The sequence below is a fragment of the Cervus elaphus genome, chromosome 20 (genome assembly GCF_910594005.1).
Source record: "Cervus elaphus chromosome 20, mCerEla1.1, whole genome shotgun sequence".
Taxonomy (NCBI): Eukaryota; Metazoa; Chordata; class Mammalia; order Artiodactyla; family Cervidae; genus Cervus; species Cervus elaphus.
Window position 1 is genome coordinate 57,163,934 of NC_057834.1, and position 25,309 is coordinate 57,189,242.

Consider the following 25,309-nt stretch of genomic DNA (forward strand, 5'->3'; position numbering starts at 1 on the left):
GCTGTTGGCCTGTGGTGATGCAGGAAGGAGCTCGGAGGAGAAGGCAGATTTCTGTGTGGCTGAGAACGCAAAGCTGGAAACCTAGACGCCGTGGCTGCTCTGAGATGACTCCCACTTGAGCAAAGCGGTTACCTCTAAAGGGATCTGTGTGTCCTTTTGTGGCAGGAGAGGGATGCTGCGGGGAAGTGGCAGAGCTACATGCCCAGGGCTGCAGTTTAAGAAGAGCACACCCTCCCATTCCCATGGTCCCTCAGATGCTAACAGCAGCCGAGGGAGCCTTCAGTGGGTCTGCTGGCACAGGTTCCAATCCACCTTTGAAATGAGGTGAAACTGAGACAAGGAAGGACCTCCAGGGCAGGATAGGAGCCAAGTTTCTCCACACAGGGGAGGATTCTAACCCGTTGCAGGAGTGTGAGTGGCCACTCTGCCCCCAGCCTCCCAATAATCCCTAATACCTGTAAGTTCATCCATTAGGGGACAAACCCCACAGTGAGAAATGCAGCATTGAATAAAATATCCCTGGGAGAGAGAACAGAGACACGTTCTTGCTCAGTTCCATGAGGCAATGCATTCTGCCCTGGGCTCAGCTTTGTGGGGAGGGCCGGGAGCAGGGCCGCCCCAGAAGGGTGGAGTCAGAAGAGAGAGGCCATCACAGGCACTCGAGAGCAGAGCTCTCCTTCCTCCCATTTGGGACCTGGAGTCCCTCCCCCACAGCACCCGGGATTAGCAGCAGTGGTGGCCGGCCCTGACACTCCCACTAACCAGGGAGACAACAAAGCTGTCCCCCATCCCCTTGTGCCAGCTCCTCTTGACAAAAGGAATAAAATGGCCCACTTATTTTTATCACTCACAGATTTCCCAGGAAATGGGCTATTAGTTCCCCTAATGTCAAGATAATAGGCTTGTCCCCCTCCATACGTGGCACAACCCAGCATGAACATACTTGAAGCTCCATCAGGAGGTCTCTCCTGCAGAGGATGGGGTACCTGGGAGCAGGGCCTAGAGAGGAGCCAGAAGCTGGGGTTCCCCCACCCCCAATAGCAGAGACATGGTTTCAGGAGTCTCTCCCTGCCCTGTAGCTGACCCCATCCTACTCTCAATTGTAATCTTCATATTTTACCCTCACAAACACCTATGGGGTAAGTAAACACTGCTATCACACACCCCAACAAATAGGATGTGGGGGCCCCATAGGCCAAGGACAGGATGCTTCCCAGGGACCTGTGTATGCCTGTGTGTGCTAAGTCTCTCCAGTCGTGTCCAACACTTTGTGACCCCATGGACTGTAGACCACCAGGCTCCTCTGTCCATGGGATTCTCCAGGCAAGAATACTGGAATGAGTTGCCATGCCCTCCTCCAGGGGATCTTCCTGACCCAAGGGTTGAACTCGTGTCTCTTACGTCTCCTGAACTGGCAGGCAGGTTCTTTACCACTAGCGCCACCTGGGAAGCCCTGGAACTTGGGTGCCTCCAGTTCCTTTCTAGATTGTGCTTCATCCATTTCCCTTCCTCTCTGCAGACCCACTGTGGAAACAGCACTGCCAGGACTTCAGAGCGCCAGGCTCTCAGTGAGTTCCCTGACCTCTCGCACACAGGCTGTGGGAGCTCCTCAGCCCTTGGCGAGGGCCATTCTCACACAAGAACAGAGAACGGGGCCTGGCTTTCCTGTGGTCTGTGAGGACTGCGCCCTGCAAGGTGGTGGCTGGTGCCTGGGCATGTAGTCACACGGGAGCACTCTGGTTTTATGTTGCTGCTTTACTTGTCACACGTATGGCCTCTCTCTCCACCCAAGCTGCATGCTCTGTGAGAGCAAGAGCCCTCACTGATACTCTCTTTGCTCCCAGGAAGCCTGGGCAGTGATGGGCAGGAAATGGGGGCTCAGTGAGCCCCCGTGATTGATGAGATTTGGGGCAGGGCACAGGGGGGCCCAGCCCTGTGCTGCTCATGCTGACCACAGTGAGTGTGCAATGATGCAAGCTGCCTTTTCAGCCTAAGCCTCGGCTTCCTGCTCTCCCGGGTGTGTGTGTGTGTCCCTGAGAACACCAGGCCTGCGCACAGTAGGTGCCCTCCCCCCACTCCTACCTGTGCTGCCCCTTACGCTGTGGAAGCACGAGCAGGCAGAAAGTAGGGACAGCCTCTCCTAGAGGGCAAGGGCCAGCTACCAGGCACTCCTTTCCCCTTGGCCATCGGAGGTCTGGGGGTGGGCGCCATGGCCTGGGGATGGAAGAAATAAACTCACGTTATCTGTCTTTCTGCCCCCAAGGAGAAAGACAGTCTGTCTGGAACCACGGAGATTCTGAGCCAGGAGGTGTGCTGACAGCCTGGGCTGTTGTTGGACAAGCAAGGTCAAAGCCATCCAGCCCAGGAGGTGCTGCCCTTCCAGAGGGGCCGAGGGTGGGGGAAGCCTGTGACTACCCCTTTTGGGCTGCCCATGGAGTAACCAGAGCCACTTCTAGTGATGGGGAGGGAATTCCTCTGTGTTTCAGAGGGAATCCACAGGCCCAAGAGAGAGAAAAAGGTCCCAAATCCCTCCAGTTGCTTTGAAATTTCAAAAAGAGGTGAAGGTGCATCTATGCCAGCAAGAACTTGTGGGGAGTCACTGGGGAAAACTTAAGGATAAGGTGGGGCAAATTTGAGTGTGCAAACAAGCAGGATGGCCGGTTTACTGAACAGCCGCCTTTTCCTCCTCCTTATCGGGACTCAGAGCCTCAGGCTCCCCCTCCCCAGCGGGCTCTGCCAGCGGCTCCTTGGGCAGGAGGTACCGCGCCAGCTGCTCCAGGTCCCCCAGGCTTATCCTCTGCAGGCGCTCCTCGTGCTCCCGCCTCAGCAGCTGCAGCACTGCCTCGGTGTCCTGGGGCCCAAAGTGTTTGGCCAGGACCTGGCCCAGATGGTGCCACAGGGGCTGGGGCTGGCGGGCGTCCTCGGGCGCCGGCTTCTCCAGGGGCCGCGTGACCACATTGATGGAGGCATTGGGCCCGATGCGGTAGTCGGAGAGCTGCTTGTCATCCGCCAGCAGCTGGCCGTGGACGAGCAGGTGCTGCTGCTCCTCCGGCACATGCAGCCGCTCGGACACCAGCTTCTTCAGCATGGCCACACTCTCCTGTCCCGACACCTTCAGGCTACATCTCCGGCCCAGGAGCAGCTTGACTGTGAGGAACATCGGGCTGCCAGCAGATTCAGGAGGGATCCATGCTCTGGAGGCTGCCCTGAGGGTGAAGGGGTTCTGTAGGAGAAGGTTTATGTGTGTGGCTTCTCCTTATCAATGGAGGGCAGTGGTCCCAGGAGGCCGAGGGCCGGGCCCAAGACGACAGCCATTGGCTGATGCGTGGTGATGTCACAATGCCGCTTATCAGAGGGCTCATTTCCAGAGTGGGACTTAAGGGAAATGAGAGGGGCATTTGGGACACAGAACATTCCTTCCTCCTTTAGAGGAGAAATGAGGGGAGAAGAGGGGGAAGAAAAGGAGGGTAGGGAAAGCCAACATAGGACTAGGAGAAAGGAGAGCAGGAGGGTGAAACAAGAGGGTCCAAAGGACAGGGTGGCAGAAGGAAACATGTCCATGTTGCCTCATTCAGCACTATTTCATGCCCTTTCTGCTGGAACCCATCCCCAAGGAGAGATCATATCATGATAGATACTTCCTGCTCTAATTTATCAAGGGTCCTCCTTCTGTCACACACTTGACATGCTCTCTTGGATTGGGTTTCCCAGACGCAGAGACAGGGATTCTCAAGCACATACATAGTTGGGAGGTAACCCCAGGATGCTCCTGTAAGCAGGATCGAGAAAGCGAGACCGATAAGGGTGGGCAGCCCACACTGCATCAGTGAGCAGATGGCCTTTGTGGTCAACTAGGAGCTCTTAGTCCCACCGTGCACCTTGGGAGGCCACATGGAATACACCAGCCGTGCTGTTGGGGAAATAAAGAAGCTGGATCTGTGTGCTCTCAGTCCTGCCTTTGGTCAGTGGGGTGCTAACTTGGTACTGGTGGTCTGAATGCGTGCAGAGCAAGCTCCAGGGACCAAAGGAGACCCTTAGGCAGAGACTTGCAGGAGCTGGCAATAACTTTAACTCTCTCCACTCCCATCTCACCCCCATTCCCTACTCACAAATAATTCTCTCTTGTCGCAATTAAAGCCCACTCAACCAAAAGAATGAGACAACCTGAGGGAGGTGCCAGGACACAAAAGTCACTGTAAAACCTGGCAATGGCGGCTAGCTGCTCCCACCCCAGGGTCAGACCACCTGGGATGATTCACTCTCCTCTCAAGGGTTGAGACAAGATAAAAACCTAGAACCTAAACAAATCCCTTGTGACCTTTGAATTCCAGAGCCAGCTAACCCCACCTGGGCCCAGCCCCTTTTGCAGAAATGAATCTGCTGGAACCCATCTTAAGCAACAGGGAGCACGGAGGGGCTCAGGCTGGGCCGCCGGCAGCGTCTGCTGCAAGGCCCGACCTTAGTGAATCCTCCCGGCCTCTGGGGCAGGTACTGTCCTACCCTCCACCTGCCAGAGGAGACGGTGGGGCTGCTCACTCTCACCGCCAGCAGGCGGCACACTAGTTTGGCCTCCTGCGGCATCTGCTCTGTGCCCTCTGGGTGCCCGAGGGTGCCCGGGGCTCTGAGGCCAATAAGGAGGGAACATGCTGGGGCCTCTGGTGTCAGCAACTTCTGTGGCCTCAGTAGGTTTCTCTTCCACTCAAAGGTCTCCTGGGCTGAGCCTGGTGAATGTGCTGACACATTTAAGTCCATGAGGAAGGCAATGGGTGCACTTTGGAAATGAGTGAGCCTGGAGGCCTGGCTGACGCCCCACAGCTGGTGGGGAATATTGTCAGGGGTGCACTCACTTCTCCCCAACACTTTGTGCTCCACGTCTGCTCCCGGCAAGAACCTGTTCTTTCCTCTTGTCCCCTCTTCTTCCCCCTTTCCTTCCTCTCCCTAGGGCCTGGGCTGCACTTGATTGAGACTGTTGCCACAGCCCTGGACTTCCAGACCTCACCCTTCCACAGCACTGGGCTGATTCCCTACCCAGGTTGCGCCTGCCTCCACCCCTCTCCTCTGACTCTGGCAGCCTTGGACAGCAGAAGAACACACCCACAAATGCCACAGACTCAGCTGCCTTCTTCCTTCCTCCGAACCCATGTTCTCATCTCCAGCAGGGGACCAAATTCTAGTCCATCAAGAAACTAAGCTAAAAAGTCAGGAATCTCACCCCAAGAATGAATGACCCCGAGGGAGCGGGACTGGAAGGAGGCGATGCACTATGAATTCTGAGCCACTGGCTGGAAGAAAGTGAGGGTCTGAACTGGGCTGGGATTGGTGGGGATGCAAAGGAGGAGCAGATTTTGGATTTTGTTCCAAGGAAGAACAGAAATAATAAGAGGGCTCCTGTGGTTGGGAGAGGAGAAGAGGAGGGAGGTGGGGAAGGGGCACTCTTCTGAGTGACACCATCTGGTTTCACCCTTTTGCTTTTGGAATCAAACCTAGCTCTTCAGCCTGGCATCCAAGGGCATCATGATCTGGCTCTGCTTCCCCCCAGCCTTCCCCACTTGGCATCCTCCACTCCAGCCACACCCACCAGCCTTTTCCTCTACTTACGTGTTTCATTAGAATGCTTCAGCTCATCCTTCTAAACGCTGGTCAAAAACCACTTCCTCCATGAAGCCTTCCCTACTTTCCCTAGTCCTAGGTGGAGGTAATCCCACATGCCTCTGTGCAGCCATTACCCTCCTTGAACATTACTTGTGATATATCTATGCATGTCTGTGTCTCCCTCATTGACTCTCAGTGGCAGAGAATGGGTCTCATCTGTTTCTGTAACCCCGCCTCCAGCACACAAAGACTGGTACACAGAAGGCCTCACATGCATGTTTATTGAATGAAGATGATAAATTTCAACACGCTGAGCCATGCAGGCAGATGCAGGGTCCAGAACAGCAGGCTGTGGAAGCAAATGAACCTGCCTTCAGCCTCTCCATCTCCCCCAGAGAAATGAAAATCCAAAATTACATAAAAAAATAAATCGGAAAGTGATTGCAGTCTTTACCAAAGGATCTTCTATAGTATTTTTTAAATAGCCACCTCCCTTGGTGCATTTGAAATAAGATAGAATTTGCAGATGTTCATACAGTGCGTGGGGGCCCCGTGGACTCCATGATGGCAGGATGTCTGTCTTGCTGAGGGAGCTGAGGATGGATGAGGTTTCTCCTCGGCCGTCTGAGAGTTCCCAGCCTCAGGAAGGAAGGACCCTGTGATGGACAAACCATGAGATGGACAAGGTTGTGGTGGGGGGAGCTACTGTGAAAGATGCCCAGAGCAGAGCTAACCTAGGAAGGCTTCCTGGGGGCAAGGTTTAAGTCATCTTCTGCTGGAGATGGAAGGAAAGTGAAATGGGGAGGGGAGTGGCCTGCAATCTCTCTCCCAGGCTATGGAATTTATGAGGAAAGAGTAGGGGCCCGAGTCCTGGGCTTGGAGGAAGAAGAGAACCAGCTACCTGCCTCAGCCAGACCTCCTAGACTTGCCCCAGCCACTGGGGAAGAAAGGTTGGGCCTGGGCTTCTAGAAACAGGTAAGGCCACAGCTCAGGCTCCGGCTCTTCAAAGCTAGTGACCACTTGCAGACTGGCACTTCTGTGACCAAGGCTTCAATGGCCAGAGCTGCCGTGTCACACTTTCCAAACCCACTTCCTGGTCTAGAGAGTCCCAGTGTGCTAGGGGGCTATAAGGACAGAAGCCTTAGAATTAGCAGTATCCCCATTAGGAGAGATGGTCACCACTGACCCCTGCCTCTGTGTTGGAGCCCCCATTGCCCTCCCCAGCGAGGGGAATGGAGGAACCTTGCTGGGCCCCCAAATCATATTTGGAGCTTGGAAATTTCATAATTTTTTCCCAGGCAATTGCTTGTCTTCATTATGCAATTAGCATGAGAAAATGCAGTTGTGTAATCAGAGCCGGCAATCAGACAACGATTGCCATAATTAGGGAGGAAGATTAGTGGGAATGAGTGGGTTTTGTGACTTGAGGGAAAGGAACAAATGTGTACAGAGAGAACGCTGGTCAGTGGTGGGTCCCAGCCCCTCTGAAATACAACTTTAAGTGCAACTGTGTCACGGGAAAACCAGCATAAAGTCTTCAGGAGAGGAGGAGGGGGAGGGAGAACACTTGGTTGCCTGGAGCCTTTGGTGTAGGACTCTGGGACATTGGCACACAAGGGCCTGAACTCCGAAGGATAAAAGCCAAGGGTCTAGCGGTCAGCCTGGGGCCACCTTGAGCAGCCTGCTCCTTGAATCTCGTTTGCTTCCTCTAATGCCACCTCTCCCTTGTGAAGGTCTCAAGAGACAGGTCATGCCCCCAGGACCCAGCACAGTGACTGACCCGTAAAGACATTCAGTGCGTATTTATAAAAACTTGGAAATGTGAGCTGTTACCCCCAACTTTCAGGGGAAGACCCCATTGCATGAAGCCAGATGTCCACGTGTGATGACCCACAGGCAGGCTGAGCCTTCCTGCTGGCACAGGTAGGCAGCCCAGCAGCCTCTTCAGACCCAGCAGGCCAAGGGCAGGAAGCGGCTAGAAGATGCTGGCTGATAGCTGGCAATGGCAGTGCCCTGAGCTTTGGTTAATCTACAACCACTGACTGGGGCTGCTCAAAAGGCTCATGAGCAAGGGACACTATGCCTCTGCCCACCTCACTCTCCGGGTAAGTTATCAAGTTATTACTACACTTTAGAAATGTCAGGGGAGTAGTGGGGGTGGGATGCTAGCTGGAGGGGGACTGAGAGATACTGAGAAGCCAGGGAATGGAGACAAAGCAAGCAGAAGAAAGGCAGGTGGAGTCACAGAAACAGTGGAGAGAGGAGAGGGTGGAGAACGTGAGGGCTGAGCACAGACCATGCTCAGAAAGGAGAGAAGTCCGGAGGGATAAGAGGAGTGAGGGGCAGGCAGAGGAGCCATACAGAGGCGGCAGGGAGATGGGACAAAAGGACATTTGTGCCTCGAAAGGAAGGAGGGGGAGAAGGAGAAACAGGAAGGAATTGTTACTGCAAAAAAAGGACAACGAATACCTCTGCAGGCCTCCCTGCTGAGAACAGTGTCCCTCATCCCCTCTCCTTACAGTCTGGAAATGGTTCACGGGAAGACTCTAGCAGAGAAAGTGGAGTCCAGGGGTGGAGAGCCTGAAGTCCTGGTTCCAGCAGCCCCTGCCTCCTCCATCCCAGGTAGCCCCACATTCAGCACTTCCTGAGCACACACGCGGCACTCTGCAAGGCCCGCAGGAGAGAGCTGACCAGCAGGCAGGCAGAACACAGGCCAGTTCCCGGACACAGCCCCTCACTGAATCTGCCCTCAGGCCGCCGCTGGGGATTCTGTGCCGCTGCCTGTAGCGGTGATCAGGGAACCCCTCCCTCTTTGAGGAGGGGTCTCCCAGAGCTGCTCGCGCCAGGCCAGTGAGGGCTGGCCTGGGACCAAGCAGGCAGCTCTTTGGGTGGCCCTTGCCTTGGGTGCTTTCCAGGATGCCTGGCACACAGTAGGTGCTCAGTAGGTAAATGAGGCCCATCATTCGTCCCTCATTCGCTGGCTGGCACTGGCTGTCTCAGCAGCAGTACCCAGGTCATCTGTGGCTGCTCCAATGGGGACCCAAAGCCCCCAAGGGGCCAAGGTTGAGGCAGATGGGCCCAAGCTTGGGCAGGCAGGAAGAGGGAGCTGGAGCAGATGGAGGGTGGGGGATCGCAGGCGGCCTTGGGAGCCAAGGGGATGTGGCTGCAGCTTCTGACTGTGGGCTGCCCAGCCTCTCTCCAGGCCTCGATCCTTGCACCCCCAACTTAGGTCCTGCCCTGCACTGCGGGCCTGCCGCCCTGGAGATGTCACACTGGCTGGGAGCCCCTCAGAAGCCCAGCACGGTGCACACATGTGCCACTCGGACGCACACCTTCTGGAAACCCTTGTGGGGCTGCAGCCTGCTGTGACCACTAGATGTCACTGGTGACCTCCCTGGCCAACTCCAGCAGTCCTAACCAACCAGACCAAGGGCCTCCACCCTCTCTGGGCCTGGGCACACAGTCCTGGGACAGGGTCCAGAGCCTCATGGGGGATGAGCCCTGTCCTCCTGCAGATGGCAGTCACCCCCTTCCACCCTCAGGGGCAATGCTCTGGGCAGCCGTGCTCTGGGCACAGACATCGGTGCCCACCCTGAGCTGGGCACAGTGCCAGGTGCTGAGGCAGGGAGAGAGGATAGGAAGACATGTCCCTGTGTGGAGGACGCATACACAGAAACCTGTCATTTTAGCACTGGGCATAAACGTGACCATGGAGGGGAAAGAACCCCCAACTCCACTAGGAGCGAGGTCTAGGTCAGAGAAGCTTCATCCCGGAGAGCGCTTGGTGTGTCTGAAAGGGGAGCAGGAGCTTGACTGAGAGCCCAGCCGGCACACGGCTGTGTGTAAGAGTGTGGGACTCACTCTAGCTGGAGTGGCTAGGAGTGGGGTGGTCAGGGGGCGAGAGATGGGGCGGGATAACTGGGCAGGGGCCAGTCACCTTCACACAAGAATTCTTTACTGCAGCCAAAACTGAATTATCCACGTCACAGCCTAAAACCTTGCAGTGCATGTAGGAGCAGCCCTCAGCTATTATTCACTCTTATACACACACACACACACACACACACACACACTGCCAACCTAAGCTGGGGTTCGCAAAGGGCTTTCTTTCCCACACCATCTCTGCTCTACCAGGGCTGTAGGAAGGCCCAGCCAGCACTGCTGTGGAGTGGGTGTTCCCTCCTTCCCAGGCCCTTACCTGGTGAAGACCCTGCCTGTCGTGTGGCTGGTGTCCCATCATCTCCGTTGGGGGTGCTTCCACCAGAGGACACCAGGCATCCTCTCAGCCCATCTGCACCCTTAGCTGCATCGTTTCAGATGATAAAAAACAGTCAGCTTCAGGCTGTAGCCATGGTACCTGACACTCATTTAAACGTACTAAATGTGCTCTCTCATTTAAACGTATTAAATGTGCTCTGAACTTCAGAGGGGTGCATTACAGTGCATTCTGAGGTGCAAGCCTCAGAAGTCAGCAAGATGACCTCTCAGAGGCGGAGCCATCAGCGGATCCTGGGAGTGAGGGTGGGTGGGAGGGTGGTCAGCTGCTTGGAGCCAGGGCTGGTTATTCATGATGCATCCATGCCTGCATTCCACAAACATTCCTCACACACTAAATCTGGGCCAGACGTCTGCGCTAGACCGTGGGGAGGAACTCTGCACTGCCAATTTACCTGGAGTAAGAGGTGGGGCTCAAGCTGGACTCAGACTTGGCAGGTGGGGCAACGAGAAGGGCAGGTGAGAGGGGGAGAAGCAGGGTTCTTCTGTCCTAGAAAAAGGACAGATATGGGGCTCTGGGGAGAAAGCTCAGGCAGAAAAAGCCATGACCAGCTTCTCAATGTCCGTCAGGGCAGCATGCAGGGGCTAACCATGAAAGGCCTTGTCCCAAGCCAGTGTTAAAGTCCGCTGGGAGGTTATGGGTGCCAGAAGCCTGGGGCGGGGTTGTTGTTGTTTAGTGGCTAAGCTATATCTGACTGTTCGCGACCCCATGGACTGTAGCCCACCAGGCTCCTCTCTCCATGAGATTTCCCAGGCAAGAATACTGGAGCGGGTTGCCATTTCCTTCTCCAGGGGATCTTCCCGAACCAGGGATCAAATCCACATCTCCTGCATTGCAGGCGGATTCTTTGCCGCTTAGCCACCAGGGAAGCCCCTAGGTCGGAGTTGGGGAGAATGTGTGGGGCCCAGTAGGAATCTGCCTTCCTCATCTGGGGTCAGGGAGTAGGGAACGCTACAGGGTCCTGGTGGCTGAGGTGGGGGCTGATATGCCAGGCCAGGCATGGTGTTATAGGGCAGATTCTGGTTCCACTAGGACTGATGCTCTGTAACCCATCATGTGTCTTCCAGTTCCGGAGCCCTATTCCCCGCTTAGCTTCCTAAAACAAAACAAAATTATAGTCTTGTCTTGGCTGCAACAATAGAAAAAAAGATTTATTCACATCTAAGCCAGATTAAGTGGAGAAGCAAAAGGGCTTCAGGATCAGGCGGAATGGTGGCAGCTACAGAGAGCTGGCTGAGGGACAGAGGGGTCCCAAAGGGCCTAGCATTGGTGGATACACCCCTGGGAAGAGCTTTGATTAATCTTCCCTCCCTCTAGGGATGACAGCTCCTTTGAAGATCTGTGTCATCAATCAGAGTGGCAGGAACCCTCCACTATGCAGCAAAGATCAAACATGATATGTTAAAAGTGAAGACAGAGGAGGTGCCCACAGAGTCCTGCCCTGAACCCCGCCTGCTCTTGCTGGTTTCATGAGTCTGCCATGGGGTCGGGGTGGAGAAGTCTGTAGGCATCTCTAAAGATGCTGCCGCACCCATTCTGCAGGACCAAAGGGGCCCCTTGTTGCTCCTGGGGAGATGCCAAGGCTGGTCCTCCAACAGGGCAGCTTGTGCCACCCTCTCAGCCTGGCTGTTGACCTGAGGATGCTCAGGCCAGCCTTTAGTTGAAATTCTTGCCCACCTGCCCCTTCTCTGAGTTGAGCTATAGGCAGGCTCTTGCCAGGGAAGATGGTATATAACCACCCATGTGACTGCTGCTCCAAAGATGCTGGGACCAAAATGGAGGTCCAAAGAGAAAAGATGAAAGAAAGCTGGGAACAGACCAGGTGAGGCTGCGCTTGGGGGAACCAAATGACTCAGCAGGCAGGCCTCTGTCAGGAAGAGAAGTGCTAAACTACAGTCGACAAAGCAGCTGGTCAACTTGGATTTGATTTGGGCTTGGATAACCCCGAGGAGTTTCAGCTGGCAGGTGGGGCACTGGGCTGGGCAGACTGCTGATCTTGTAGTGGGTGATTTCTTGCTCCTCTAGCTGACAGCACTAACCACATGCAGCTGGTCATTAGAAAAGGCAGGAGCCAAGAGCAAGACGGAAAATTTCTAATCCAGCCCACAGCTGGTTGGATGTTCCAGGGAACAGCATGGAGTATATCAACCAATGGAAGAACTCGGGCCCAATCAGGGGCTGCCTCACCTCCTAGGAGATGATCAGAACTGAGTCAGCCTGGGTATTGAAACCCAAGAGACCAGCTGCTGGACCGGCAGCCTGAGCTTCCAGGTGATAGCCTTCCTGAGGTCACCAACAAGGGCTCAAGAGCTTCTCAGCTGGAAAAATACCATGCTGGACATTAAGTTCATTCACTAACAAGTGCTCCTGGGTCTCCTAGACAAGTCAACCCATTATTCTTGCTCACAGGGACCTGATTAAGAGTTAAGTGTCTCGAATGGCAGGGTTAGGATTAGGGCAGGAGCTCTTTGTCTTGAAGAGAACCAGAGAATACCCAGGGGACCATGAGCAAGCTGTCAGACCTGTCCTTCCCTTGGCCTCTCCAAAATACTGCCCCTCCATTGACACTCTTAGTATATTAATACCCATGTATTCCCACTTACAGAACCCTGCACCTCAGATTCAGTAACTGAATCTGAAAATTGGCATTTCCAGTTGATCTGGACACAAAGTGCTTCAGAGAGGCCTGGGAGGTGGTGGGCAGTGACCGGGAGATAGGAGATCCAGGCTGGTTGGAGACTGAGAGTTGGTCTTGCAGCCCTAACTCTGGACACTGGCTTGCAGATGCCCATCAGATGCCGATGTCTATAGAAGTGGTGTGTCTGCAGTGACAGCCCGGGACCAGGAAGCAGGGTGTGGGAGCCAAGAGGGGAAGAGGAAGCCTCCAGCCTGGAGAGCTGTGGGGAAATGGAATTGAGACCCTGGCTTCGGACCAAGTTTATGTGCTGGAGATCTGGTCTTCAGCCCGGAGACCCTCTGGCCCCTTGGTTGAGCAAAGACAGAAGTAACCGGGCTGGGTTCTTTGCCAGACAGAAACCAGTGGCCCAAGAATGGGGTCTGGTGGGAATCTCATGGGTTGGCAGAGAGGATCTTCTCCCCTCAGTTGCTTCAGGGGTCACAGAGTGGTCAGAGCAGGAATCTCCTGAGTTGTCCAAAACCACAGAGCATCCTCTCTAGCTCATGACTGGGGAGAAGGGTAAAAGGGGATCTTGGTGCAGAAGAATTTAGGGTAACAATTAGGGGAAATTTTCTGATATAAAGCTGGTATGCTGCTTCCTGTAAACTTTCAGCAATAAAGAGAATGTGCATGTGTGCATGCTAAATCACTTCAGTCATGTTTGACTCTTTGTGACCCTATGGATTTTGCAACCCTATGGACTGTAGACAGGCTCCTCTGTCCATGGGATTCTCCAGGCAAGAATACTAAAGTGGGTTGCCATGCCGGCCTCCAGGAGATCTTCCTGACCCAGGGATTGAACCCATGTCTCTTATGTCTCCTGCACTGGCAGCGGGTTCCTTACCACTGGTGTCACCTGGAAAGCCCAGTAAAGAAGAAGAGCCTTGTTTAATTGAACCAGTTAGCCAGAAGCAGGAGAATGGGCAAAATGACCTTGACACGCAGATGTTTTTGACGAGCCTTTGTGGTAAACTCAAGCAGAGGTGCCTGGACAGAGAGAATCCTGAGCTCCCAGTCCACCAGGCCTCACACTAATGCAGCAGGAAGAGGACAACTGAGGTGTAACTGTCCTGTTCCACTCAACAGAAGAGGTGATGAGACGGTCCTACTGTGGCCTAGCCTGGAGACCCCAAGGTGGTAGAATCATAGATTGCCAGAGGAAAGGGAACTCAAAGAGCCAGACTTGCTACCCCCAACAAGAAACTGGGGCCAGAGAGGTAGCTTGCTGCCTTCAGCCTTCTTCTGGAGGGTCTCCATGCCTGTGGACCCCTGGGAGAATGTCTTCCAGGAGAAGAGCCGGCACCTAGCCCGAGGAAGTGAGGGGGGACAGCCGTGGGGAACCGGGTGTGGAGAATGGTCCCCATGACCCTAGCCAAGCTTCTGGGCCCCAGATGAAGAGTGCATCGCTGGTTCCCCCTGGAGGGGAGTAGTCAGTCACCCCGTAAAAGTTTATTTTTATACATGTCTGATCTATTTCACATCCGCTCAGATATTTTGACACATATACAGGAAATGTAACTCTCTCCCATATGGCAGTGTGTGTTTGGCCAGACCTGGGGAAACTCAATAGGGTCACAGAGGAGCAGAGGGGAGCTGCAGTGTCAGGGAAGAATGCCAGAGGCCTGAGGCCACAATGGGCACCTGGGGCCAGCAGGCTGGGGACAGGGGTCAGAGCGAGGTCAATGCAGAAATCCCCCTGCCTGGGTACAGGGCCCCAGGGTCTCATGCCTAGGAGGCTGCGAGTGCTGTGGCTGCTGCTCCCCAGGAGGGATGAAGTGATCCAGGAGAGGGCAGCTAGAGCCAGGGGATGGGGCGGTTAGAAAAACAAAGACAAGTCAGGCCTGAGGGCCAAAAGCTGAGACTCCTCAGACATCAGCAGAGGAGTGGGGCTCTTCTCCCCACTCCCACATGCTGGCATCTGGGCACAAGCACCGCAGGAGACCCACAGCTCAAGTGAAACAAAGGGAGGGGTAAGGCACTCTGGGCTGGGTGCTACCCACCTGGACCTTCCCCGAGTCAACGAACTCCTGTGGGCCTCCATTTCCTCATAAGCAAATCAGGGTTGATATTCTTAGCTGGGAGGTTGGGAGGATGAAAAGGGAGAAGGCACATACTGTTTTTTGGATGGGTCTGATGCAGGAGAAGAGGTTAGCACTTGCTAGTTCTCTGTTCTGAGCTATAAAATGGGGAGGATGCTGGTGTCTTCCTCACAGAGCAGTGGGAGATTGAAATGGGACAATATGGGACGACGTGAGTGAATCACCAGGCACAACGCTGGCTCCAGGGGTGTGCTTTCCACGTGGCACCATGGTGAAGAATCCACCTGCCAATGCAGGAGACACAGCAGAGGTGGGTTAGATCCCTGGGTTGGGAAGATCCTCTGGAACAGGAATGGCAACTCACTCCAGTATTCTTGCATGGAGAATCCCATGGACAGAGGAGCCTGGCAGGCTGCAGTCCACGGAATCACAGAGTCAGACATAACTGGGCACACACATGCACAGCAGTGGGCTCCTGGTTCTTTCCTTCAGAACACGCTGGGTCTTCACGTGATGCTGGCAGGCCCCATGTGGGTGTGAGCACAGCATGGTCTGGAAGAACACAGAGGAGCACCTTGCCCCTCCACACGGGTCAGGGAGGGTCCTTCTCAGCTCTCGCAGAGAGGAAAGTAAACTCATTGTTCCATGATGGATGGTAGCCAGAATAGCGCACTAACTTATTGGGCTTCTCCCTTTTTATTTTTTGAAGTTTAAATTCATTGACATAGTATTCCTACAGGGTGCCCCATGGAGGCAGGTTGATGGACAGGCATCCATAACTCTCAGAGTCGAGAGGGGAGCGGATGCCCGGCTCTCTCCCCGTGGTCCCTTAATGCTGGCATCAGACACAGGGCACGGCAAGACTGGTCACGGGACAATCTCTCCAAACAAAGCCATGTGGACCCTCCTACTCCTGTGTGCTTGAACACCACACGGGTAGCCTGGCCTCTGCCTCTGTTTCCAGGGACTCCTTCCCCACAGCTATGGGCGCTGCTGGCCTGGAATACGTCCCTGCCTTGGTCATCACTGCCCCAGCGAGCTGGTTCAGGATCTCAAAGGGCCAAGGAGGAGCCTCGCAGTCCCTGCTTGGTAAATGGGGTGTGACAGCCGAGAAGTCACTAAGCCCTCCCCTTCCTCCTTTCTCCTCTGGGACCCAGAAGGCTGAAGCTCCGAAAAGCCCAGGGAGTGTCAGTAGGTGGAGGCTGCACTTGGCCTCACCTCACCCCACTCCCCCACCCACCTCCCTGTAAATCCTGGCGACACAACAGGAAGGCCCTTTAACTAGCACATAAAAGTGCTTTGGGCTTTCAAAGGCCTGCTCTGCATTTATGGGGAGCCCGAGGCTTTTACGGGCCATTTCTAGTCCCCCTCCCCCTGACCTGCTGATACATTGTGGTTTCTAGCTGTGGTGTGGGGAATTATCACAGCCCAAGCCTAGTGACCAGTGGGGCAGGGAAGAACGAGGGAGCCTTGCACCAGGGAGGCAAGGATATTTCAGCAAGGCCCAGCCAGTCATCCAGCTTCCACGGGCCAGGCAGTCTTCTGAGGTGTCCCTCTGACTGGCCCCTCTGTCCTTTGATAGGGCTCAGAATAAGGCCTCACCAAGTTGGTGCTGACGGGTTGACTGATCTAAAGCCACAGTAACCATGGATCAGCCTCAGAAGGGGCTCAGCAAATGCTCCTGAAGGGCAGGCAGGGTCTTGTCCTAAGAGATATTCAGCCCGTTCTGGAGCTGGCCAGGCAGGTGAGCCAGTCAGACTAGTGTTCAAACAATGGATTTTTTTCTTAATTTATTTATTTTTAATTGAAGAATAATCACAACATTGTGTTAGTTTCTGCCATACATCAACACGGTTCAGCCATAGGTAAACATATGTCCCTTCCCTCGTGAGCCTCCCTCTCACCTCCCACCCCATCCCGCCCCTCGAGGTTGCCACAGAGCCCTGGTTTGAGTTCCCTGATTCATACAACAAATTCCCACCGGCTATCTGTTTCACATATGTTAGTGTATATCAAACAATGAATTTTGAAGATCTTGTTTGGCCCTGAAAGACTGAGCCTGTAGGCTTGTAAGGATGTGGCATGGGGGGTGGGGTGGGGGGCGGTGCAGATTGTTGAGCATCTCTCCAATGTAGAAATATAGAGCTGGAACTTCATCTCAGCAGCCTTACGGGAGCATTTTCCCCACCTGGGCCTCTGATCCTCCTTAGTACAGAGAACGCTCTGGCTGTGAGTGTGTGGGCAGTGGGAATAGAGTAGGGAGTGTGGTCCCCAGCTTGGGAGATGTGAAGGCTGGTGGAAAGGAAGAAGTGGCCAGAGTCTCCACCTGCTCCCATCTTCTCCTGCCTCCAGGCTCCCAAAGTAGACCCCAAGACCCCTCACTGAGGTCTGCCAGGAACCCCTCTCCACCCTGCTCACTGCCCCTCCCTTCTGGATTGTCTTCTCTATCAAGCCCCTTCTCTGCTAGTTTCTTTTTTTAGTTTTTCCTCTCCCTTATTCTCTCCTCTTCCTCTTCATTGGTCTCCCTCCTATTCTCATCCTGTGGACCATTTCACTTTGTTTTTACCTTTTATTTCTCCGCTTTCCCTTTCTATCTTCATTTGATTTAACCATCTTCCTCCCTCCTCTCTTGTATAAGACTGTCCCTGAAGGTCTCATTTAACAGTGAAATCACATAATTTTCTAAGATCCCATAAACATGGGCCACGCACAGTGTCAGGCAATCCCCTGCTTATTATTATGCTTAAACCTCACCGTCATCCTCTGAGGTTGAGGCTCCTCGCACTTTATAGGTGCAAAACTGAGGCACAGAGAACAGGCATGATCGCCTAGGACCACACAGCTATCAGATGATAGACCTAGGATTACCTCGATAACAACAATAATCAAGATTTCTTATAGCAGTGGCATATAGTACGCCTCCAAAATATAGCACAGTACATGCCAAATAGAGATAGTACATTTAGTGCCGTTTATGATACACGGCCAGATACTGTTCTGAGTGTTTGTGTTCTCAGCTCACACTCCTTTGAGGCAGGTGCTGCTGCTTCCACCCTCATTTTACAGACGACGAATCTGAAGTGTAAGAGATGAAATAACTCTCCACACTATAACTAGTAGGTGGCAGAGGAAGATTCACGCCCAGGCCCCTGTATACACTATCATTGGGCCCTCCCTCCTCTCCATGTTCTGTGGCAGGCGGTCCTTTCATTGGGAGTTTCCGGGTGATGGAGGCATCACCTCTGGCTCAGACAGTAACAGCGTCCGCGGGGGCCTATGGGCCAAACCTACCAAGGGAAGGTGTCCACAGCACGTGTCTGGGTCTGTGTGTCCTAAGGAATGCCAAGGCCAAGTGCTAAGCACGGATGTCACAGGCAGGGGTTGGCTGAGACAAGAGGATCTTGTCTTGTTTCCAGACTAGACAGAATAAAGGCCTCTATTTGGAGTCCCTGCCCCCCAGCTGGCTCCTCTGCTCCCGGAAGGGCCTCTCATTCCCCTCCTGGGAAGGCCTGGAGAACGTGCCCTTCCTCCTGACCTGCTCTGGGAGCAGCAGCTGACTCCTGCTCAGGGGAGGGGCCCTCTGCTAAGGTCAGGCAGCACCCCACTTGGGCCCATGGCTGCCCCAGCCACTGGAGAGTTCTTGGCGGGTACCTAGTCTCGTTCTCCCTCACCCTGGCATGGCGAGGAATGTGCTTCTGTCATCCTATCCTCCCTCCCCAACCCTAGCCCAGCGCAGAATTGGATTAAGAACAAAAATATGAGCTGTGTTTGTTTTAATCAGCTTCAAGACATGGGGGCTTTTAAAGGGAAGGAGAGCAGGCCGGAGCTGGCCCCGGGGCAGGCAGGCTGGGCGGTGATGCCATCCCAGGGTCAGGAGCACGCCGAGCCATGAGTGCATCTGCAGGTCAGATCCTGGGGCAGATAAGGGCTGAGAGGGAGAGGACCTGGGGGGCCAGGGGGCTGGAGGAAGGATGAAAAGGATAGGAAGGAGGAAGGGAAAGACAGGGTTTTCCCTAAGAGTGCAGAGGGCCGGCAGCCAGCAGTCCCTGTGCTGGCATGGCAGGAGGCAGGAGGGGAGGATGCTGTGAGGCTGGGGGAAGCCCCTGGAGCCCAGAAAAGCCAACAGAGAATCATTTTTTCCAGAAAAGGGCTTCCTCCTGGCCTTTGGAATGAGGGATAATGGGAAGGAGTCGAGGGAGAGTCAACTGCGGTCTCCATCACCTCATGGCAGGAAGAGCCCCTGCCTGGGGTCACCAGAGTCCGAGCAAGGGTATCTGGGCTGGAGCTGGCACCAGAGGGGACAGGCGCTGACACTGAGTCAACCACACAGAACCCAGTGGAAATTGCGAGGTGTCAGGGTCATGTTGAGGGAATCAAGGCCTCAAGGAGCAAGAGGCTGGGAAAACAGTGATCTCCCTGGGTAGATCTCAGGTTGCATGAAGACTGGGGGCCATGGGGTATGGGGAAGGATTCTGAAGAGGGAGCCAGTGGGTGCTCTGGGATCCTGGAACAACTGCTTTTTTAAAAGCCCCTGTGGCCATACGACTGTACACTTGCAATACAAGAGGTTATCCTTACATGTGCCCTGTGAGCCAAGGAAAGCTGCCCAGAGAGTTTCAGGGACTAGTCCAAGGTCACACAGCCAAGGAGAGAAGAAGCTGGTACAATCACCTCAGGCTCAGGTTTTCTGGCCAGTGCTCCAAGCTCCATGGATGGGACAGCCTTGGCTAATTCTCAGATCAAAGCCTCCAGATGGAAACGATAACCTCAGACAGCTCAGGGCAGAGCTCCCAGAGGCCTTCCCCAGAACTCTCCTATTCCCCAGCCTCTGGGCATCAGGAGAAAGGCCTGGACTGGCTCTGTCCACGTGCCAATCACACTCCAACACTGTGGGCCATCCTCGCCCGGAGGGGACTGTAAGGTGATGGCTGGATGTCTGAGCCAATCCGCAGTCCCCTTTAGATCAAAGCATGAGCTCCTCGGGACAGAACCGGGTCTTCTAATTCAGGTTCACAGATGGGTTTCGGTCCATGATGACACTTTTGCCAGTCAGAGGTGAAAGAGAAAAATCAATAATCCTTATATGGTAACATTTGGATTTCCCTGGTAGCTCAGTAGTAAAGAATCCACCTGCTAATATAGGAGACATGAGTTCGATTCCTGGTTGAAGAAGATCCCCTGGAGAAGGAAATAGCAACCCTCCAGTATTCGGGGAATCCCATCATCAAGGGAAACCTGGCAGACTCAGTCCATGGGGTCGCAAAAGATTTGGACACAACTTAGCAACTAAAAACAATAAAATATGGTAATATTTAGTCAGCTTTTAAATTTGAAATATCATTCCTGTTCTGATTTAAAATGTTCTTTTTTTCTTGTTACAAAACATGATGAAAGTAGGACTTCTGGAAAACCTACTCTTGGGAAAATTATAACTGTCAAACCTATGTCCATCCCCTTAATTTTTAATTGGTCCATAAAATCCACAAGTTTGAAAACAACTGTAATATTTTATTTGGAGACATTCTTACCTAACCTGAGGCACAGGCTTCCCAGGTGGCACTAGTGGTAAAGAATCCACCCACCAATGCAAGAGATGCAAGAGATGTGGGTTCAATCCTTGGGTTGGGGAGATCCCCTGGAGGAGGAAATGGCAACCCACTCCATTATTCTTGCCTGGAAAATTCCATGGACAGAAGACCCTGGTGGGCAACAGTCCATGGCTGAAAAGAGTCGGACACGACCGAGCATGTACACACACACACACACACACACACACACACACACACACACACACACACAGAGGCACAGTGCAGAGCTCTGCACACTAGAAGTACTCAGTACATGTGGAGCAGGGGATGTCTTACAGTCCAGGTCAGCAGGCACTTGGATGTGGAGACCTGGGCTGTAGAATCTCCAATGGCTGAGCAGGCCTGAGCAAATTCCTGCCATTTTCAGCCTCAGTTTCCACTTCTGGAGGATGAGACAGGAGGAGACAGGACTTTCAGGCAAACTCTAAGATGAATCCCAGGGGCAACATTCCATGGCTCCCAGAAAAGAGACCCGCCAGCTTCAAGCACTGAGTCTGCAGCTGTGCCCCAGGCAGAAGACTGACGGGGGTGTGGGGGGCACTTGAACAGATGGCCCATGTGAAAGAAGTTCTAGTAACACCAAAGATCTGATGGCCCTGAGAAAAGAGACTCAGGACCAAAGCAAATGAATGCCCACTGGCCCATTGGCCCACGCCTCTGGATGCATCTCCCAGTTCTCCCAGGCTGGGATCAGGGTCAGAGCTGCCCTTTCATTGTGAGTCTCGCCACCCTTCTGTGGGTCAAGTGGATCCAGTCCAAAGCAGCCAAACTGGACTTTGCCCCTTCTCTGTGTCAAAGGCCAGGGATGCACACATTATTCAGGAAGATGTGCATACAGTAGTGCCACATTAGTCAAATTTCAAATAGAAGTGTTCCTCTATTCATGAGGAGGGCATGGCAACTTATTCAGGAAGACGTGCATACAGTAGTGCCACATTAGTCAAATTTCAAAAAGAAGTGTTCCTCTATTCATGAGGAGGGCATGGCAACCCACTCCAGTATTCTTGCCTGAAGAACCCCCATGGACAGAGGAGCCTGGCGGGCTACAGTCCATAGGGTTACAAAGAATCAGACACAAACGAAGTGACTTAGCATGCACACACGTGTAAGTACCCCAGTGTGTTAAGTGGCAATTGGACTAAAGAAAATATGAGCAGCCTCCACTCTCAGAGACCAGTCCTTGACAAATACCCTACTGACCCAAGGGGGATACAGAGGGGAGGAGACCCAGTCTTCCCATAACGAGCATTCTGGACCACAGAAAAGGTGGGTGTCATGCACAGACCCAGCAACAAGGTAAAAGCAGGGGCAGAAGGCATGGACTGCTGGCTGTCAATGGGATCTGGAATGAAGCCATCTCTCTGAATGCTGGAGCGAGATCAGGAAGGGCGTGTGCTGATTCAGAGCCAGGCACCAGTACCCCAGGCGCTGTCTCCAGTGTGTGGGTGACTTTTTAGCTTTGGTCCAGCTGTGAAGAGGAAAGAGGTGTCTTTGCCAGGGTCCTCGGGTGCAGGCGGAATGGGCATAGCTGTCCGCACTGAGCATGGAAGGAACAGGGACCGTGGGGGCAGGGTGCTCACAACCCTTCCACCCCCTTGGGCAGCTGAGCTCTGCACAGTCTCAGCCCCATTCCCCAGACACCAAGGGACACCCGCTGCTGACACCACGGCATTGGGTTTCCCCTGGGCCGGCTCAGGCTACTGTCACCAATCTGCCAGGAAATTGCTGCTGACACTCGGGGAAGGGCCCGGGGAGTGGGGAGGCCGGGGATTGTGAAGTCGGTGAGTTCTGAGCAGGCGCTAGACGGGGCTGGAGCAGGGGAGACAGCCCTGGTTCTGAGTCTCCATCCCACTCCTGCCCCTTCTGGGCCACTGCAGAAGGCCAGGGAACCTGGCAGCTTGTGGCTAGCCTGGCCACATGGAGTGCCATGGAGGGGAAGAACAGGACTCCCCCCATACCCCAAACCCAAGGTTATACAAATCTGTCCCTTAGCATCCCTCCAGGAGGAATGCCACGCCTGCCCCATCCTCATCCAGCCATGTGCCCAGTACACTGAAGGGTCCACCTCATGCTTTAATCTGGAGAAAGACCATGTTCCTTCATTGTGAGTCCCACCAGGTCCCAGGTAGTTCGCCGTGCAGCCTCACCTGGGCCTGTACACCATGTCTTTCTCACTCTCTCTGCTGGGTTTACTAAAACAAAAACATGCAGTGGCTCCCAGGTGCTCCTGAGTATTTCAGAAGTTTGGGACGAAAATGGGAACAAGGCCAGGCGTAAGTGGCAGGAAGGGGAAGGGACCTTCAGACTGGGAATTGGGATCCTCTGACTGTCACTGCCCCTCCTGTTCTCTGACAGGAAGTACGTGCACATGTATGAACATGTGCATGTGTGTGCGCACCTCTGTGTGTGCATGCATGTGTTTGGGACCTTGGGGATGGAATGACCATCAGGGCCACAGAGGGCCACAGAACACTCTGGGCTTCCAAGGGCAATAGTTGCAGGATTTTGGGGCTCAAGCCACTTGGAAAGAAATATCTGAACAGCACCACTCTCCCCGCTCCCCCATGAAAGCCCTCAGTCCTGGAATGTGCCATCCACCCTGGCTTTGATCCTGGGTTGCCCCACCCTAGTTCCCGGCCAGGAAGGGGAAGAGGAAGGCTAGAGGTAGAAGCAGACCCTATGAAATTCTGAAAGGGGCTGGGCCTTCTGGGAGAGAACCGGGGAGTGCTGGGAAGGGTGGTGAGCCTCCTGTGAGTGTGGGGTGGGGTTGTGGGTGTCCAGCCAGGGGACTCCAGAAGGCGATGGACAGTTCCTGGTACCAGGCTGGAAGCCACTGATCTCGCCAGCCAGCAGCTTGGAGCCTTCGACCCGGACAAAGACAGGCCTCTCCCTGGGAGCCCCTCCAGGGCAGGGATAGGGCATCTCAGAGGAGGACCAGTCAGTCTATCCATCCATCCACCAGCAGGTGTTTCAAATACCTGCCAGAGGCCTGACGCTGTGACAAAAATGCAGAATTTTCTCAAACAGGCCCGCCTCTCCCTCAGTCTGGGAGACCCCAGAAGGCGCCTGACAGCAGGGCTGCAGGGGAAAGCAGCGCCTAATTTTCCTGAAACTATTACCTACTGTTCTCACTCTTCATTTAATCAAGTAAGGACATTAAAGACAGATAAAAGCATTTTAACACCTTCTTTAAAATAAAGAGGATAAAAGGCAGTTCTTCCCAAGATCAATTAGTGACAGAGGTTAGACTAGAGGTTACTTTGTGGGGAACTGATTCAAAGCGACACCAGGAGGCCTGGGGGACAGTAGGCAAGCGCTAGCTTCAGATCGGGAAAACACAGAAATTCGCTGGTCTGTACTCGGGTTAGTGCACTTTGTTCACGTAACTTACACCTCAGTAAAAAAAGCAAAGACAGACAGAAGTCAGACATTAGCTCATGAAACCACATGGACTCGGGCAATGCTTCATGAATTCAAATTCTAGCTTCACCTCTTGGTATCTGTGTGGCTTTGAACAAATTACTTAGCCTCTCTGGGCTTCAGCCACCTCAGCTCTAAATGAGGGTAATAATTACACTTACCTCAAAGAGCTCTTGTGAGGATTAAATGAGTTAAAACATGTGAAGCCCATCCAACCACGTTTGCCATATAGTAATCACTCGGTAAGTGCTAGGCACTGTTATTAATATTATTTCAAGAAAGTGCAGCTGCCAATTTCATACTGAAATACAAGAATAAATTTAAAAACTTCACATTAAGAAAACATAAAATGACACTTCATAATGTAAATTACATGCTGTGACATGGCTTTCTTGCACAAACATAATTAGAGACTCTGTATGTGATTACTCATTAATTATTCAACAAATATGTATTGAATGCCACTAGCTGCTAAAACTATCCCAAACAGTAAAATAAAGCAGTGTATCAGTCAAAATCCCTGTCCTCATGAATTTACATGTGGGAGACAGTACAGAAATAAGCAAATAAATGTGTAACACAGGGCTTCCCCAGTGGTCCCGTGGTTAAGAATCTACCTTGCAATGCAAGGGACACTGGTTCAAACCTTGACCTGGGAAGATCCCACATGTTGCAGAGCAACTAAGCCCATGTGCCACAATTACTGAGCCTACATTGCAACTACTGAGGCCCATGCATCTAGAACCTATGTCCACCACAAGAGAAGCCACCGCAATAAGAAGCCTGCACACCACAACGAAGAGTAGCCCCCGCCGGCCACAACTAGAGACAGCCTGCATGCAGCAACAAAGACCCACCACAGTCAAAAAATAAAATAAAAATAAATAAATAAATCTTTAAAAAACTTTACCATATATATTAAGCATCAACAGAGGACATCAAGCAGGATAAATACCAAAAGATCTACACAAAAACCACACCACACCGAAATGGCAGAAAACCAGGACAAAGAACAAAACTCAAAAGAAGTCAGAAGGGAAAAAAAATGCAAACGCTTTACTTACAGAGGAACAAGGTAAGAATTACATCAGACTCCTCCTCAGACACCAAGCAAGCAAGATGAAAGGGAAGTGAAATATTTGAAGTGTTGAAATAATTCTGTATCCAGTGAAATCATCCCTCAAAAGTGAAAGAAACGGACTTTCTCAGGAAAACAAGGTCAATAGTGGTAAATGCTGTGAGAAAAAAGAAGGCAGGCTAAAGGGTTAGAGAACAATGAGGAAGGTGCCGTCTCAGGGAGGTGAGGACATCTCCCGAAGGAGGTCCATTTCCATGGAGACCCGAACAAGGAGAAGGAGCAGAGCAGGCGCCACACGAGGACCAGGGAGGGAGCACGGGCAGAGGGAACGGCAGGGACAAAGGCCCTGAGGTGCGGGGTGTGCTGGAGGAGCAGAAAGATGCCATCCCAGCTGGAGTAGGAAGAGCCCGGGGTGGAGGATGTGAAGGACGCAGTGCCCGAGGCCTGGGTCACAGGAGGAGTTTGAGTTCAGTTCTGAGTGTCAGGAGAAGCCACAAGAGGAGTCTGAGCTGAGGGCTGATACCATCAGGCCTCTCTCTTCCAAAGATCACTCTTGGCCTCGGCGTTTGAAGAATGGGGAGGAGCAAGGAGAACAGGTCCAGGGCAGCATCCAAGCGAGAGATGGTGGGGCCATGGACC

At 53.3% G+C, this 25,309-nt stretch overlaps 1 protein-coding gene and 1 long non-coding RNA gene across 3 annotated transcripts in view; both read right to left on the minus strand.

Annotated features, from left to right (window-relative positions):
- Positions 1-1,737: 1,737 nt before the first annotated feature.
- UBL4B (ubiquitin like 4B) lies at positions 1,738-3,345 on the minus strand. The gene has a single exon (XM_043878222.1). It carries the CDS (start codon positions 3,158-3,160, stop codon positions 2,663-2,665), a length of 498 nt encoding a protein of 165 aa, XP_043734157.1. The 5' UTR covers positions 3,161-3,345; the 3' UTR covers positions 1,738-2,662.
- Positions 3,346-5,864: 2,519 nt separating this feature from the next.
- Positions 5,865-25,309, minus strand: part of LOC122677002 — a 40,899-nt gene continuing 21,454 nt past the window's right edge. The window contains exon 3 of one of the 2 annotated variants that reach the window (XR_006335688.1): positions 5,865-6,248. This is a non-coding gene — a long non-coding RNA (uncharacterized LOC122677002). Of the gene's footprint in view, positions 6,249-23,757; positions 23,894-25,309 lie in introns of those variants that run through there. The other variant, XR_006335689.1, reaches the window with a different exon arrangement.

Bases quoted from the DNA above. Each gene is read 5' to 3' on its own strand.
- UBL4B (XM_043878222.1), bottom strand. From the start codon at position 3,160: ATGTTCCTCACAGTCAAGCTGCTCCTGGGCCGGAGATGTAGCCTGAAG.